This window comes from Engystomops pustulosus, chromosome 9, assembly GCF_040894005.1.
Source record: "Engystomops pustulosus chromosome 9, aEngPut4.maternal, whole genome shotgun sequence".
NCBI lineage: Eukaryota > Metazoa > Chordata > Amphibia > Anura > Leptodactylidae > Engystomops > Engystomops pustulosus.
Genome location: NC_092419.1, coordinates 59,042,629 through 59,059,755, shown reverse-complemented (window position 1 = coordinate 59,059,755; position 17,127 = coordinate 59,042,629). Strand labels below are relative to the sequence as shown.

The 17,127-nt window shown below is 36.2% G+C and overlaps 1 protein-coding gene across 3 annotated transcripts in view; it reads right to left on the bottom strand.

Moving 5' to 3' along the window:
- Positions 1–1,722: 1,722 nt before the first annotated feature.
- The window catches only part of LOC140076600 (gamma-aminobutyric acid receptor subunit beta-4), a 298,936-nt gene continuing 283,531 nt past the window's right edge, over positions 1,723–17,127 (bottom strand). For all 3 annotated transcript variants that reach the window (XM_072123197.1, XM_072123198.1, XM_072123199.1), the window contains one exon: positions 1,723–16,546. In XM_072123197.1, the coding sequence (XP_071979298.1) occupies positions 16,178–16,546 (369 nt within the window). In that variant the 3' untranslated portion in view covers positions 1,723–16,177. The remainder of the gene's footprint in view (positions 16,547–17,127) is intronic.

The window sequence follows — 17,127 nt, the reverse complement described above, 5'->3', positions numbered from 1 at the left end:
TCTCCTGCTTGATGATAATACATTTTCTGTCCTGCTAAGAATGTGGTCATACGTTAGCACTTTCATTCCATTTAGAAACTTAATCAAAGCACACAGGGGCATGCCATGGCCTATCGCATATGCGTTTGGTAACCAGCACCTGTTGTCTTGCATTTAGACAATACATGCCACCAGGTGCATGTATTGCCAACCGATCGCATATGCATTTTTATGCTAACAAATGCGATTGATAACAAGCGCCGGTGTCTTGTTTCCCCTAAATCCCTTCCTCATACAATCCCTTCCCTTCCTTGGTTGAACTTGATGGACATGTGTCTATTTTCAACCGTATAAACTATGATGATACTATGACAAGACACCGGGTTGCTGGTTGCTGATCGCATACATTTGCATAGAAAGCATATGCGTTTGGCTATGGCACACCCCCATGCTCTTTGATTCCGTGTGTAAACAAAGTCAAAGTGCTAACATGTTGACACTCCCTTAGGGTGCTGTCAAACAATAGAGTTTTGAAACTGAATCAAAATGCACAGGGGGGGGCCACAGCCACAAAAGCATGAGTCCGGCAATCAGCACCGGGTGTCTTTTATTGTCTAAATGCAAGACACCAGATGCTGATTGCATGCGTTTACATACAACCCCGTTTCACAACGGAATCATAATACTATTGTGCACCCTTAGACATCTTTTTGTCTTTCAAATTTTGAACATTTGCAAGTAACAAAACTGTCTTTCTTAATAGCAAAGCCACCTTTGATAGGCTTATTGAAAATATGTGAGTATTGACAAAGTAGGAAAAGGAGCGTCTATTTTCTTTAAGTCAGTCTGATTTTGCTCTTTGTTCCTGACTGAATAAAAGGTGCTATTTAATGTTTTATGGCATTATTTTCAAGTTTATATCCTACATTTTTTTCAAGTTTTTATTTTGTTATTTTGCTGTCCCGTGTTTTTTTTCTATCAAACGAAATAATGTAGTAAGTGGTGAGTAATATGTCCTAGTTAGTTTTGGAGATTGGTTACACAGTGTTTCTTATATTTAAGAGGGAAAATAAAGTTGACCACAAATGTTTGTCTAAAAAGTACTTCTACATATACAGCTGTAGACAAAAACTGTGCAACATTTTTAATGGTTTTCTTAAGGAATCATTCTTATTCTTCAATCTGGTGACGGTAAGAATAAATTATCCACACATTGTATACAAAGTTGACTGTCATTATTCATAACATTTAGACAGCATTAAATTGATACAGATTTTTAGTGCATATATGAAAAACAAAGTCAAAGAGAAAATGCATGGTCTTTTATTTCTTAAATTCTTTTTTTTATTTTAATGTTTAGGGAAAATAACACAAATTGCCCCAAACCCCCTCCCACCCAAAAATAAGTAAATAAAAACATTTAGAACCAATTTACACTTTGCAAATACATTAATATCTAACATACAGCGGAAAAATAATATGAAAACAAAAGAAAAAGAAAACAGACACCAGCTTAATCCCCCCACCCCTTACCCATGCCTTAAATACAAATCCCAGCCTTTCATCTTCAAATGAACATGACATTTAGGAATTAAAACCGAAAAACACAGTGAGAAATAAAATGTGTCCCCAATAACTCCAAGTTGGCATTGGCATGAAAATTATTTTTTTGTTAATTTTCTTTTAAAAATTTTTTTATCGTTTTTTTTTCATATTTAAGACATTTTGTACAAAAACTGTAGACTATTTTAAAGTTTTCTTCGGCTTTTCTCCAGTGTGATTTTTTTAAAGTTCATTTTATGTTAAAACAGTATTTGTAGCTTTTTTTTTTCAATGCGGGGAGTAACTGCTGGATGCTTGTTCAAAAGGCAGTTGATGAAAATTATTGCAGTGCAGTATATGGGATGGCTCTCAAAAAGTAAGAGATTTTATTTAGAAGAAATAAAACAGTGGCTTGCTTGCATTTAGCATGCACATATTCATTGCAACAATCATTTTTTTTCTGGCACATTAAATCATAGTTTAAAAGAATATGATTCTGTTCATTAGAGGAAGTAACATGTCACATTTCTCTTAGTAAATTAGTTCATGAAGTTGGTCTCCTGGTTTCAAATTTTTAAATTGACTACCTAGCATGTACGTTACTATTCATATTCTATGATAACAAGCGGATTTTATCTACCAGCATACTTACAAACAGTTCTACAGTCCCAAGATGAGCATTTTAAAACCGGAAAGGCATATTATTCTGGAGGATGGACGCACTCCAGATTTTACTCTATCCTCTCATTTTATTAATAAGTATAGAAAGCCAGCACAGGTTTGTTGGCTCTAAGCCCAAGTTCACACATTGGGGCACATTTACTTACAAGGTCACTCCAGTTCACTAAAAGTGCATTGTCCGTCTATATTGCTACTCACGGAGGTTCTCTAAGATCGTGCGCCAAAAATCATGAATGTGTCACTTCCCTGCACAGGTCCAACAGAGTTCACCATCTTTTTTGTGGTACACCTTTAACATAGGGCGTGTGACACAATTTGAAATTTAAATACGGTGTTCGGTCCGAATCAGTTGGACCGTCAGACGGCACTTCCCCTGATTTGTGTTGCATGGAAGCCAGCGCAGCTCAGCCAAAAAAGGATTACGTTCGACACAATCGAAGTGCAGACACGTCTTAAGTACCTGTGCAAGCCCTTTTAGCCTTGAAAAAACATGCACAGTTTCACCCTTAGTAAATGAGCCCCACTGTGTTTCACTTGCTTACTCAACACAACTGAAAGGGGCTTGGCCAAATGACACATGTCTTTTCACTACAAGACATTGATAGCAATTGATAATAAGCAACATGAGTTTTGCATTTTAGTGGAAAAGCATTGGGACAAGCCCCTCCCTATTCAGTTTGAATTGCATTTTAAAAAGCAATTGAAATGTAACCTGTGAATGTGGCCTAACAGTGCTTCAATGTTAGCACCCACTGCAGGTGTTTAATACTGTAGTAATATCAAGTACATCAGTAAAAAAGTATTGCAGTATTGTGTAGAAGGAAAACATATCGCTTGCATCCACAAAGGGAAATGAACTATACTTTTTGGTGCTCAAGAAAATATACATTTTCAATCCATCAAAATAATGTTGTTTAGCATATTTTGTTTTTGTATTACGGTAATTGTCTTTACCCTTTAATAAAATATGGTCATATTAGCAAAAAGTCAATTTGAACATCAGAAAGTGTTGCAACGCACTTAATATGTAGGGAATTATGAATTGTTGAAGAATGGTGGCAGGCTATGAGACTCCATTGTAATTAGGGGCTATTTTTTTATCTACCAATGCACATGCAGTGGCCCATGATAAATATGAAGATGATATTTTATAAATGTGTTTCAGTGTATGTGATCTCAAAGGATTGGTAAACCAAATTACTATGGTCAGCTTTGAACCCCATTCACAAGTTGTACTTTTCCTAAAATCTAACTCCCATTGATTTCAATGTTGGGTAAAGGCAGGCTTTGTTGTTCTCCTGCAAATGGATAAAAATATCAACAATCAGATCTCAAACCACATTTTGGCTTACCTGTGTCCAGAGCTCAAAATGGTTGGGGCAATTTTGTGTTCACAAAATGGGGGTTGGATTTTTAAGAGGTTTTCTGCCTCAAAATCTGATCCAAAAGCCTCCATGTAAACATACATTTGAGTTTTATATATTATCCTGAACTTTGATGGAGTTTTCCCACTTTAGAAAATAGGATTTGACATGAATTTCTAATTAATGGATAGGGATAGATTTTGAAAATGTTAGTGGGTAAAGGACCTTAGATGACACCCACACCATGATCTACAGCAAATGAATAGTATGTATTTCTAAAGATGCTACTGAAATATGTTGGTAGCAAGCTATCCAGTTCACACTGGTAAAGAAATCAAACCATAGATGTCCATATGTCCACTTTCCCTCCCCAGGACATATCTGATATGTCCTCACAGGATGGTACATTAGTGGCCAAAGGACCTGAATGGCTGATAGGTGACAGCTTGTGGTATGGGGATGAGCAGGACATGTCCCCCTCAACTCCTGGGGAAATATAACAAAGTTGATTTTATGGGGATGTGAAAGAAGCCATTTTTAGCTGAAATTTAGTTAATAGGGCTCTATGGGGACCTGTTTCTATCTGTATTTGTGAAAAATGTCACAGATTCCCCTTTTAGGGATTGCAAGGCAGAAAAAACTAAGTCACTGCTTTTTGCAATATAATGTCAAAATCTTACACAGCTTAAACTGTCCCATCATACACTAGGCTTCAGAAAAGCTGCTAAGTGATTACTTTGGTCACTGAGATGTCAATTACAGCAAAGGGAGTTGGGGGAGCTTGTTGTTTTTAGCTGGCAACAGGTTCCAATAGCCTATGCTATGTTGATTTTAAAAATGAGTTTGTCAGCATTCTGAATCATTTCAGTATTCTATTCATTTTTTAGTAGCCTGTGAGCCTGCGTTTCAGTCTCCTCATGCATTCTTCCTCTACTCCGCACCATCCCCCTCCTCCCCCTGCCTGCTCAAAGCTGGAGAGAAGTATGAGACAGGTACACAGGCTGCTGCAGCTTCCCCCTTTCGACCACAGACTCACCACATGCTACTGGCAGGTAGACAGGTAATGTGAAATAAAGCTTTAAGGGTGCGGTCACACGTCGCGTTTACCGCATGCGTTTAAAAACGCATTGCTACAGCTGAAGGGAGATTTGCCTAATTTAACAGCTGTTAACACCTGCGTTTACAAAACGCATGCGTTAACCACGACATTAACGCATGTGTTAACAATGGGCTATTGAAACCCGTCGCCAGCTAAAAAGGACAATCCTTGGGAGAGAGTTACTTTCAATGATTAAGTTTCTGCTTCTGTGACATTTTACAAGGAATGTACATCTCACTTCAAAGTTGATTTTCTGTGTAATACCATCACGCTGGGCCATGAAAGAAACATGATTTGGAAGGTGTGAACCTGCTTGAGAACATACTGCCAGTGGTTTATTAGGTACATTTCTGAGGATAGGTTTTTAATAAAACGCAATTGTTGAGCACAATTAAACATCTTAGATTAAAAACCCACCGTAGTCATATTATTAAAGTTGTGTGAAATGTTCAGATATCAGGCATTTGCAGAGTAGTTTAAGAGTCCAGTAGGTTGGTTGTCCCTATTTCAAAAAAGTGATCAGTTGAAATTTCACTACTACTAAAGTCAGAAGAAGCTTCCTTTCAAGAAAGGGCATAAAAAGTAGTGAAATTGTGTGACATCATATTAGAATATGAACAAACGGAAAAAATGGGGTGAATATGCAGACATGCTACATCCAGATAGGTAAAGTTAGAGTTTTATCGATAAGGTAAGTAGGGCAACACGTTTCGACGCCGAATTGGCATCTTCATTAGGCCAAAAATGCATAGCAACTTTTATTTAGTTTTTTTTGTTTTTTTCATTTGCTCACGTTACTTTTACGGGATTAGATTCCAGCCTGGGGTTAGACACTGCAACAACATTTCCTTGTATCTGCTATTACCATAGATGTGCACAGAATAAGGGGTCAAGCTCAGTAATCTCTCAAAATGTTTCTACTTTTACTATATCATATTAGAATATTGTTTATATTGCAAAAAATATATAGTTTTGTGATGTCATTTTTTTTAACTTTATTAAGGCAAATTAATACATGTTTTTTTTATGTCATTCATTCAATACCTTACTTATCAAGTTTTGAATAGTAGTCTAGTCCAGTCTACCTATCAACTGTTCATTGCTACAATGCACTGTATTTGGTACAACTCAGTGGGGCACATTTATTTACCTTGTCCGGAGGAGATCCCGAAAGTGCATTGTCCGACGACAATGCACTGTGCCGCAATTCAATAAGATTGTGCGCCTGATTTTCTGAATGTGTCGCTTCCCTGATCAGGAGTTTACCATCTTCCTCCAGGTATATGTAAGTGCATGGCTTGCGACACAATTTTGAAGTTAAATCCCGCGGTTTGTCCGAATCCGTTGGATCGTCCGATGGCACGCCCCCCCGATTTCTGTCGCATGAAAGCCGACGCGATTGAGACTAAATCCGATCGCATGCGACACAATTGGCTGCTAAATACCTGTCCCAGTGGAAATACGGCCGCAGGACCCTTAGTAAACAAGCCCCAGTATCTCCCTGGATCACACAATGTATAGTCACAGATAAATAAGGTCTAAATGTTTAAGCTTTCCTTAAAAAAATTTCTAGAATGCACATATAATATCAATTTTCAGAAATGTAATGTATTGTTTTGGAGCTAAATATTTTACTAGTAATTTATATGTCCAATTCTTGCTAAATGAAGCTGCTCTAATGAATGTAGTACTGTGTTAGCCATGGAGAGAAGAGGAAGAGTGAAGAAATCCTGCAATACCTTTTTGAGGCTGACTGAGTATATACTCAAATATACTCAGCCTCAAAAAGGTATCACCTGATTTCTTCAGTCTTCTTCTAATGAATGTTTTGCAGCTATAGGTACTATAAAGTAAAAACATTGGGGGTCATTTACTAAGCTCCCGATTCGCGGTTTCCTGGCATGTTACCCAAATATTTCCGATTTGCGCCGATTTCCCCCGACTTCCCCCGTGATTTTGGCGCACGTGATCAGATTGTGGCGCATCAGCGCTGGCATGCACGCGACGGGCGTGGCCGAACGAAAACCCGACAGATTCGGAAAAACCACCGCATTTATTAAAAAAAGTGTTACGGAGCTTGCACTTACCTTCACTAGGAATAAGCCGGTGAACTTGAGTGCGTTCCGATGCTCTTCAGCGCAGCAGCGCCACCTGGTGGACGTCGGAGGAACTGCCTTAATGAATCCCGTCCGGACCCGAATCCACCGCAGAGAACGTGCCGCTGGATCGCGAATGGACCGGGTAAGTAAATCTGCCCCATTGTGTTTACTTTTTGAATCCACCCCACACACAGCAACAGACCTTGCACTGCCATACACACACACACTCTCAAAAGTCTTCTTCTCTGGTCCCAGCTGGCAGCATGGGAGACCTTGCAGTGATGCAGCAAGCATGATCAGTCACATGCTTCTTAAATCACTCAATGTCCTGCAGAAACACTTGTCAGGATGACAAGGAGAGGGAGAGCAGTGTAGAGACTCTGCTATCTAACTGTTGGTTGAAATGCTTCACCAGCACTTCACCCGATATCCATTAAAGCGGTCAAGAGAGTCTGGCAGTGCTGTATCCTCCTGATCTTTGGACTATAAGATACAGGCATATTTTAGCAAGAGATTTTCTTGCTAAAAAGTGTGTCTTACATTCCAAAAAATATGGTATGCTCTTTCATTCATATATTAAAACTTTTGTTCTAAACAACTGTAGACAAAAGACATATGGTGGCATGAGTATACAGAATTAATTGATATCCAGTAAATAGGATTTCGCAATATAGATAATAACAATATGATTGCTTTTGTTGTTTTCCCTTTTCTTCCTTTATTTTTGGGCCTTTTTTACCCAGAAAATTCCTATGTTACCTTGTTAATTAATGTATTGCATTAATGCAGGATTCTTATCTTTGTTTCCTGTGTGCTGTTGTTAAAATAAATAATTTATAAACTATATCTTTATTAACTATCACTGTTAGTGAATTCTTGTGGTTTTCTATAAAGCGGTTGTAATCTCATTCTTATTTGCCTTTCATCCATTAATACTTTTCAAGTTTAAATCACTACTAATGCTAGTACCATTAAAAGTGTTAATGACATGTTGAATTTTGGTCCCTTATTTACTATCTTATCCTGCATCTTATAAGTATACAATCCAACACCCTGTTGGGTCTTGGCATTGTTGCATCATCTTTATGCTGAGGATGAGAGAATACAACTTGATTTATAAGATAATCCAGCAACACAAAGACACATAAGAGTGAAGGAACTGAAGTTTATAAGATGTAGAAGGTAGTAGACCAGGTTTCATTTGCTTACTGCTGCTGACAGGTTCCCTTTAAAAGATCTGTTTATAACTGCTAATGTTATTTGGATCTGTACTAAATAGGGCAGAAAATAACAGCATTTTTGTGTTTATTTTGTCCATTCCCAAAACATCAGCTACTCATGAAAGAACTTAACACAATATATTGTGTATGAATGTATGTAGCAGTTTTTAACACCACTTACAGTGCTGTGATAACTTTTTGTGCTGTGTTATTTTATACAAAAGGCAAACAAACATGTAAGTTAATATTCTCTGCCACGGCTATGTTAATTGGTCAAATTATGTCTGGCTAAATCTGTTTGTGACGTGGGACATAATGCATTGGTTATTGTCTTTTACTTTTCAGGTTAGTGCCAACCATGTTTTTGGTGGCATTTAAATATTGTAAATGTAGGGCAAATCATCCAAAGATTGCTGTAAAGTTACTGACAAAATATAGTTTACCCAGTCTTACCTTAAATACAGCCTGGAAATTCTAACATTCCTGGGCACTTCCTGGTTGTGACATCAGCTAAGGGCACTGAGGGCTTTCATATAAATCAGGACAGCATGTTTGTAATATGACAAGCTAAAGAATGTGATGAGTCACAAGCTTGTGACATCACTCAAGGTCCTGTGCAAGAGCACTAAGGCCTTTCACATGAATCAGGATAGCATGTTTGTAACTGGACAACCTGAAGCATGTGATGAATCTCATGCATGTGACATAGCTCAAGATCCTATTTTCTTGTGCTCGTCTCCTACGGCCCCTCCAAAAAAGCCTTTTCTTGTTTCCAGCTGTCCTTTATGGATTCCCATGGTTACCAGGAAGCATGGCTAATGGAGATTAGCCTGGGGGACAAATTAAAACATTTGCTAGCAGCTAAACACCTGCAGAAAGCCAATTAGAGTAAAATAGAGAATTGATTACCTTTGGGCAAAAGTTTATATACTTTTCAATTAAACTTTAATAGTAAATGAAAAAGTACAAACGTAAAACGGTCTTATGAAGCAGTTCTGTGTTAATAGTGGTGGGCAATCCCATATTTCAGGCTTCCTTTCAGTGTTGTTTTTGTAATAAACTTCATAATAAAATTTAGCTTACTTTGTAAAGAAACAGGCAATGTTCTTTTTTGTAGAGACCCATATTCTACATTAGTTTCCAGTAGCTAACTATGAGATTACATCGATGACCTGCGTTTGTCTACAATCTCTGAGCAGTAAAGATTAACCCTTCACTTTCCGCTTTAGGTTTGAAAATCATGGTCATAGCATACTACAGCCAGGGACAGAACAAAACTGGTTAATACTCACTGCTCAGAGCTGTGTAAACAAACAGAGAGGACAAAGAGTCCTGTCTTCAATCTGGAAGAAAGACTGACCTTGACCAATAAAACCATAAAAATGGGCATTTTGCAGCCCGTTTTATTGCGAACTACACGGAATTTCTTAACCCCTTCTCAACTGCCATATGGCTATATAAATACTATTTGCACATGCCCCTTAATTAACATCATGAAATTGGCCATCTTTAAACAGTTTTATCTCCTGAACCCTAGCACCGAGAAACACAACAGAACTCCTGTTGTGTTAAGCATTCATACTCAATACTTATATTAAATGGGAGACTCTCCTGTTTAGTATGACACCAGAATTTCTAGGCTGTTTCTAGGTTCAAAGGTTCCTGTTCAAGGCCTGTCAGGTTACAGCAGAATGTAGAAGTAGCTGCAGGAAAGACTTTCACTTTTACTTTGCAGAAGTACATGCACCATCTGCATCTGTAGCTAAACCCGGGAAAGGGCTGTAGAATGATGCTGTACATATTTATAACATATTTTGGTAAAAGTTTATTCAGTTTTACTACCTATTAAAAATGACAAAAAACATTTGTAGTCAGTTATTGGCAAATTTTATAAAGAAAAAACAAATGTAATTAATAAAACTATCCTATTAGGTTAAAGTCTCATATGTAATGAAAAATATCGTCATTTAAAAAAAGTGATAGCAGAACGTCAAAAATTTACCTGAACATTCAGGCACCAATCACCATCAGTCAGAAAGGGGTTAATGAAGTATATTAAAAAAAATGTTCACAACACTTTCCCACGCACGACATTAAAAATTAAATCAAATGGCAATTATGCCTTCAAGCAATAATAACTGTATTTACCATCTCCAACTGTAATCAAAGATGAATTATACAGATCCATTTCAGACACAAGTACTGTATTGGCCAAATTATGGGTCAAATTATCTAGACAGACAGCATTTTTTTAAGCTAAGTCTAGGTTATTAGACCTGTGGTTATTGCAGGACTTAAAACAGGCACCTAAACGTGTCTGTATTACATTTTTTGAAACAGTCCTTTAGTATTATAATCATCATTTCAAAGAATATCTACATATTTCCCATTATATTTTATCTCTTTATGCTCCATTCTTGGTTCTGTCTTACATGTAAGTTTTCTACATTCCTACATATAATTTACTTAAAATATATATCAAATTAAACCTGTCAACGCTAGACCTTAATTAAGACATTACATTAATATGGGTGCTGCCACAATTCAGGTGCTGTTTTTGATTTGGAAAACTGAACTTGTACTTTATGTAACAAACCCCATTAATAAGTAGACACATGGAAAAAAGATGTCAGATCCTATGTAAGGTATTTAGTATTAGTTTAATTGTCAACTAAATAATATTGACAATAGTTAACATTTTACTAGCCACAGTGGGGAGGATTCAGAAAACTGCAGATGAAACCTCATGAATCTCCCCATCCCTACCAGTTTCCGGCTTTTCCTACCCACACACCACTTTGGGAGTGGGGCAGGTGAAGACTACAGTAAAAAACTCTGCAAGTTCCTATCCGGTTTTTATGCAGTTTTTATGCAGCTTTTCTAAATTCCATTCTTAATGAATTCCCCCCAGTTAGTTTACTCATCTCATGTATCTCTTATCCTGGCTTCCTGTCAAACTGTCCTATAACTTAACTAACTATTACATAATAGGTGTACAGCTATGATTTCAATAGTAGCAGGTAAGATATTTTATACTGATTGAGAACACTTCTCAACTATGCTTTCATGTAGAAAAGTTCCAGTAATTGGAAATTGAGTGGTCTACTTCCTTGCTCTGTGTAATATCCGCTAAGGACGGATGTGTGGGTGCCATCTGTTGAAACTCCTCCATTTTAATACCAAAGAGCTATTTTGATATCAATTTTTAGCCCTAAATGAAGAATGTGTTTTCTTCTAGGGAACTTAATTATTTCAATATGCTTTCTCTATATATACATGCATACTGGTACATACTTTTTAATGTGATAGTAGTTTGTTCTTTTTAGTTGCAGAACTCCAATAATAAAATGCAGACACTGCCGGGAGGAGCACAACAACTTACTGGATGTATGTATGCATTGAACTAATACCATGCTGTTAATTCTCATGTTGCTTTAAAATATTTCTAAATATCTGGAAAGCAAGTGAGACTATAGAATTGCCATAAACATCCATTATGCAATTATAAATTAGGTTCATATTCAGTGGCATGCTTATGTCAAAGGTAGATCATGGGCCATTTGGTAGGGCATTCTAGACATATCATTTGGTCATTAGTAATTAAACATTGTAACAGTTTTCAATGGATGGGGCACAACATTACCAACATTGAAAAAATGTTTTACCACCTATCCTAGGAATTTAATTGTGATATAATATAAAATAAATCCCTGTAAAAATGCACTACTAATATTCTAATGTACAAAGTCTCCCCGTCTTTATATATGAAAGAGGTCAGTATAGTGAATCTGACTCTCACCTTTAAGCAATATATATATATACAAGTATTATACAGTAAACATAAAAATGTCTTAGGTGGCATATTGATTTTTTTATAGTCGTTCTAATTTAATTTATTTCGGTGGAAATTACATGGGAATTCAAGGTCTGACAAAGAATAGAGATATCCTATTTACCTGCATCTTTATTCAGCCTACAATAGCCCAGTAAATAAATTTTGCTTACAGATTGGTAGACAAAATACTGTAAAATAAAGGGGTTTTCTAGCCAGGTAAAATGTTTGAAAAGGAGTATGACTAGCAAAAAAATATGACCTGATTGTTCTCCTGCAGTTTTTTTTCTGAGGCTTGTTTCTCCTGTAGTTTCTCCCTCATGTATAAGATCTTGAAATATGACCACTGTAGACACTTATGTCTCTCAATATGGGGACTTTATTGCTGAAGCCAAATGTCCGGATACTAGCAGATGGTTAGAAAATATTGAAATATGAATAAATATGGTAATGGTTTCTTTTATTATTGTACATTAATCTGAATCACCTTTTGTAAAAGCTTTTGTACTTTTACTTATTGTAAGACAATTTATGAACATTAAGTATAGGCATAATGTTTGTTGGGGCTGTTTGCAACATGTGTTTATCAGCCGAACACATGTCTGAGATATATACCACTAAATGCCTCTGTATGAGATAAAAAGTTTATTAACATATGGTAAACCGTTCAAATGTTAAAGGACTTACCTGGTGTACAGGGTTATAATAAAAGTAGTTCTGAAAAGAAGGATTACTGAGGACTAGTCTACCATCAGAAAATCCAATGGTAGAAGTACTTTAATGTAGAGGAAACAATTTACGGTAGACATATATTGATAGTTTTTGTGCACATCAGACATAGAGGTTAAAATTTTAGGAATAATGTAGTGTTGGCCTTGTTTTAGAATGTTTATTTCTGGTTATCCTTTTCATTTAGATATGCGTTGTAGGTTTTTTAAACCTATGCAATTCTAATAAACAAATTCTATCATCACAACAAATAATTTTTCTGCTGATAAACATTGATAGATATGGACTTTTGAGTTATGACTCTCCATTTTAGAAAAATATTTGTGCCAAGATCTTAAATAAGAAGCCACAAAAACGTCAACATTTTTTTTTTTCATTGAACTATGTAAATAACAATATATAGTGCTTTGATCGTTTTGTAATGGTGGGTCTTGTGATACTACATAGTATACCTTATTGTCATTTATTATTTGCAGATATAAAATAAATAGTTATCAAAAGTTAAGAAATGTGTATGTTACATACACTGTATATGAGGTTACTTAACCAAAAGGCGGTAGTAAATACATTTTACTGTAGAATTGTATATTTGAGGCCTCATTTTGTTCGTACTCATATTCAACTGTCCAAATTCTAGATGTAACATCTCCATAGTTCTAATTAAATAAACTTACAGTACCTTCAGGAACAATTCAGTAGAACCACACAGACTCCATGTGTTACAGTCTGAACACAGACAACTGAATATGATTACAGATATGTCCAGATGAGTTAAGTCTCAATAAGAATGAAAGCGCCAAGAACTGTATTTTAATATGCAAATCCAACTTGTCAACTGTAAAAGAAAACTTCACAACAAATTCCATTATACTAGTCATTATAAATGGATTCTTTAACCTTCAATAACATAACATAACAAAAAAAAATCAAACCTTTGCCCTCACACAAGACTCTTTTAACTCTTGGGAACATCCAATAACATTAACTGTATCTGTGGATATCATAGAATGTACAATAGGTAGATATTTAAGATGTCTAAATAAAACAACATGAGAATAGGCCAATAGACTTGAACAGGATATATTAAAACAGGAAAAAAGAAATTATTCATGTGGACCATAAATTAAATAGATATGGTATAAGCAATTCAATGCATTTAAATCAACACTCCAGTCAAAGCTTGTTCATTGAATAATACATGGTGCAGGGCCTGAAGGGAGGAGCATGACTCATTTTCATTGTATACCTATAACTTTGCTAGAGCCTAGAGTCATGCTTTTCCCTTCACATAATTCAATAAATTAGCTGTGACTGGAAAGTCGCATTAATCATAGTTTTGTTATAGTGCAGCATGTAGAATTTAATAGAAGTACCAGGATAGTCTTGCTCTTTGAAGAATATCTTCTACAGTCTTCTATAGAAATATGTGAATCACCTCTCTTTGAGTGAGATCAGTGTGGCCCACTGGAAATTACAAAACCACTGTGAGTTAATACACTTTTGCCAGCTTTTCTAAAAAAAACACATGCTTTACAGTGGTTATAACTCATGTTCACTTCATTGGATGGTTCAACTTGAGCCATGCATAATATTAAATTAATAGTGAAATATTAAGACCAGAAGAAAACTTGAAATAAGACTGTGGAAACCGAGAACAAAAAGCTTCCATACAGAAAGTCTGCAGGAGTAGGAACAGTACATAAAATTATATTTTTCATGTTGACAAACGTGTTTTGCGACAAAAAAAATTTGACAAATGAAGATGATGGTTTTCTGTTTGCTTTTCATAGACAATTCAAAGCAGCATATTTGCCCCACATAAAAAAAAGAAGTTCCACAAAAGATATGAAAATGAGATTTGTTGTTCTTGATATGGCACAATTAGTTTGCCCCAAAATAGATCTAGTTTCACCTTTATGCATAGACCCCATAGCTTCATACGTCTTCTACGTCCCTAAACCGATGAAAAACCAATTCATATGAAATACTCTAGTATAATATATCACTAACATTCAAGTTTTTTAGGCATGGCTCCTTATTGTAACTTCTTGAGACAGTGCTATGTGGAGGGATAGCCTCACAGTTTTAATATTGTTTATAAAAATTCTATTTCCTCTGTAGTTTTGGCACTGCTCATGTCCCTGAGCCAGTGGGGGTCATTTATTAAACTGGGCAATGCAGAAACAGAAATAGGCCAATATATGTCATAGCATGTATACAAATTTCACATTGCTATACTGTTCAGTACAAAACCTTCCAGCTACTCTCAATGATATCTGTGTGCCTTTGGGACATCAGTTTTCTGGCACATTCTTCAAAGCCATGTGCCCTGAGAAGCCATGCCCACCTTTAAATTAAAAGGTAAAAGGCGCACCAATTGCAAAATAGAGAATAAACATATTTACAATAATAAATCTGTTGCACTTTTTATCCAACTTTTTTCTTTTTTGCATCACATTACTGGCATAGATTTAATAAATGGCCCCCAGTATATTAGTCACTTGGCACTTCATTTGTGTGTGAATACATGTATTTTAGTGTATATTCAAATGTACCTAACTATTAGTTGAATTCTAGAGAAATTAGGGAGCAAAGAAACCAAAATAACAGCCAATATTCTTAGTTCACGTGACAGCCATCATTTGAAAAAGGCATGTGTTTTGTGGGCCTATGCTTCCCTGTGCAAATTAAACATGAATATGGTAATTTTCTGTTTATAATTCACACAACACAATACAACATTTATGTTTTTGGCAGGGAGTTCTCACAGAAAGTTGATAGAATTGTTGCGTAACAGGCATAATTTTTGGCACTTGGGTCCATCAGATTGATTTCCAATTATGATTTAAATATAGTTAGATTTTTAGTAAGAAATAGTATTGATCATTTACCATACTGAATATTGGCTTGTACATTTAATACTTTTCTAAATTCTTTAAATAGGAACCTTCTATCAAATGGGTGAATAGTAAGTTAAAAAGTGCAGTATTTTTTTTCTTCATAATTCCATTATGTGACAGTGCTCTAGTCCGGAACCATTTAGGTTTTTCTTTTAACTTTGCAATTTATCTTTCTTTGAGAAATGTGTTTGGCTCAATTTCCTCAAATCCATTCCTAAATATGTATTTAGCCATAGTGCTCAATAGGAGCAGTCAGGTGCAGCTCAAGTTAGCAATTGGAGATATTCTTCTCTACAGAGATGTCTGCATGCATGTACAAACTTTTCTGTGCCTTTATAGCCTCACAATATACAGCAAAATTAAGTTAAAACTGCATAAGAGAGAAACAATTACTGGAATATCATTCTAACCATGTACTGAACTTTTTGCTGTTACCTTAATTAGCTTAGTCTCAAGAAAAAAAGTTTCTTCATTATAACATCCAAAATGACCCACAGTACCCAGCTATAATAAATTTCCAGGCAAAAGAAAAAAATAAGAAATTTGGTGAAAAAAATGTGTGACAAAAAGTGCAATTCTCATCCCCCCCTCTTTGCGTGCTTCAACTTTAGCTTCTTTCTCTGGGCCAAACAGCAAACTGTGAAGCAAGAGGGGGTGAGAGACTTAGGTGAAGCTTGTGTCCTGTGGAAGGAAGGGTGTGCACAGCTTAGGGTGAAGGGTAATTTAGATGCTTCAGTTGACATAGTACATCCAGTAAACCAAGTTAAAAAATCCAAAAGTGATGGGGAAAATTATTCTGGACCATTTGTCGATGGTACTGACATCTGTAAGGTCTGGAATCTTAAGCTTTAACTTAGAGGAACGTCGCCGAAGGCGGCAGTTGGCACGTCCACGTGTGGCTGTTAGGGGAACATGACGGTCCAGAGGAGTGTGGCCAAAACTGTCCCCTCTTGATGTCAGCTGTTTGCGGAACTGGATCCCTGAGGTGTCATATGACAGGACGGAGTTCCGGGAATCGCCAATGCTACTTCCCATCTCAGCTGACATTAGCTCACTGCTCATGTCAAGGGTGCTGAGAAGAATGTTTCCATAAGGATCAACCTTAGATAAAGAAATAGATAATATCAAGGTCTGCAAGGTAAATTCTCTTCTTTGTTCTGACAAGTGTATACCACAATATTTAGAAATGAAATCGCCTTTTGTGTTTTTTTTGTTGTTTTTTTCTTTAGAAAACCTGTTATGTCTGTTTTTTTCCGGCACTAAAGAGGAACCTGATGTAAATGTGATATCACTACAGTGAGTCATGACTGGCTAACTAACTTAGAGGCACATAGAAGATTTTTCCTGATTGCTGATGAATACAGTCCCGACAGAAACACATGTTGGGGCAGGTGCTCACAGCCTTTGTGGTTTGTATATGTTCCCTCTATTTATGCCTTCTCCTATCAATTTTATTGACATCCTTGCATGTCCAAGATGTTTTAAGGGTCTTGTTACCCTGTTTGCATCGTATTTAGGTTATTCCAGGACCTACTTGGTCTTGATATTGTATGGCACTTTATTATATGCAGGGAGACATCCACATGTTCTACTAGTTTACACCCGGCTATGTGCTACCTTTTTTCTGTTGCTGCTCCTAGTGTTTGTCTGTTTTGAACATTGATTAATAAAAGTTATTGATT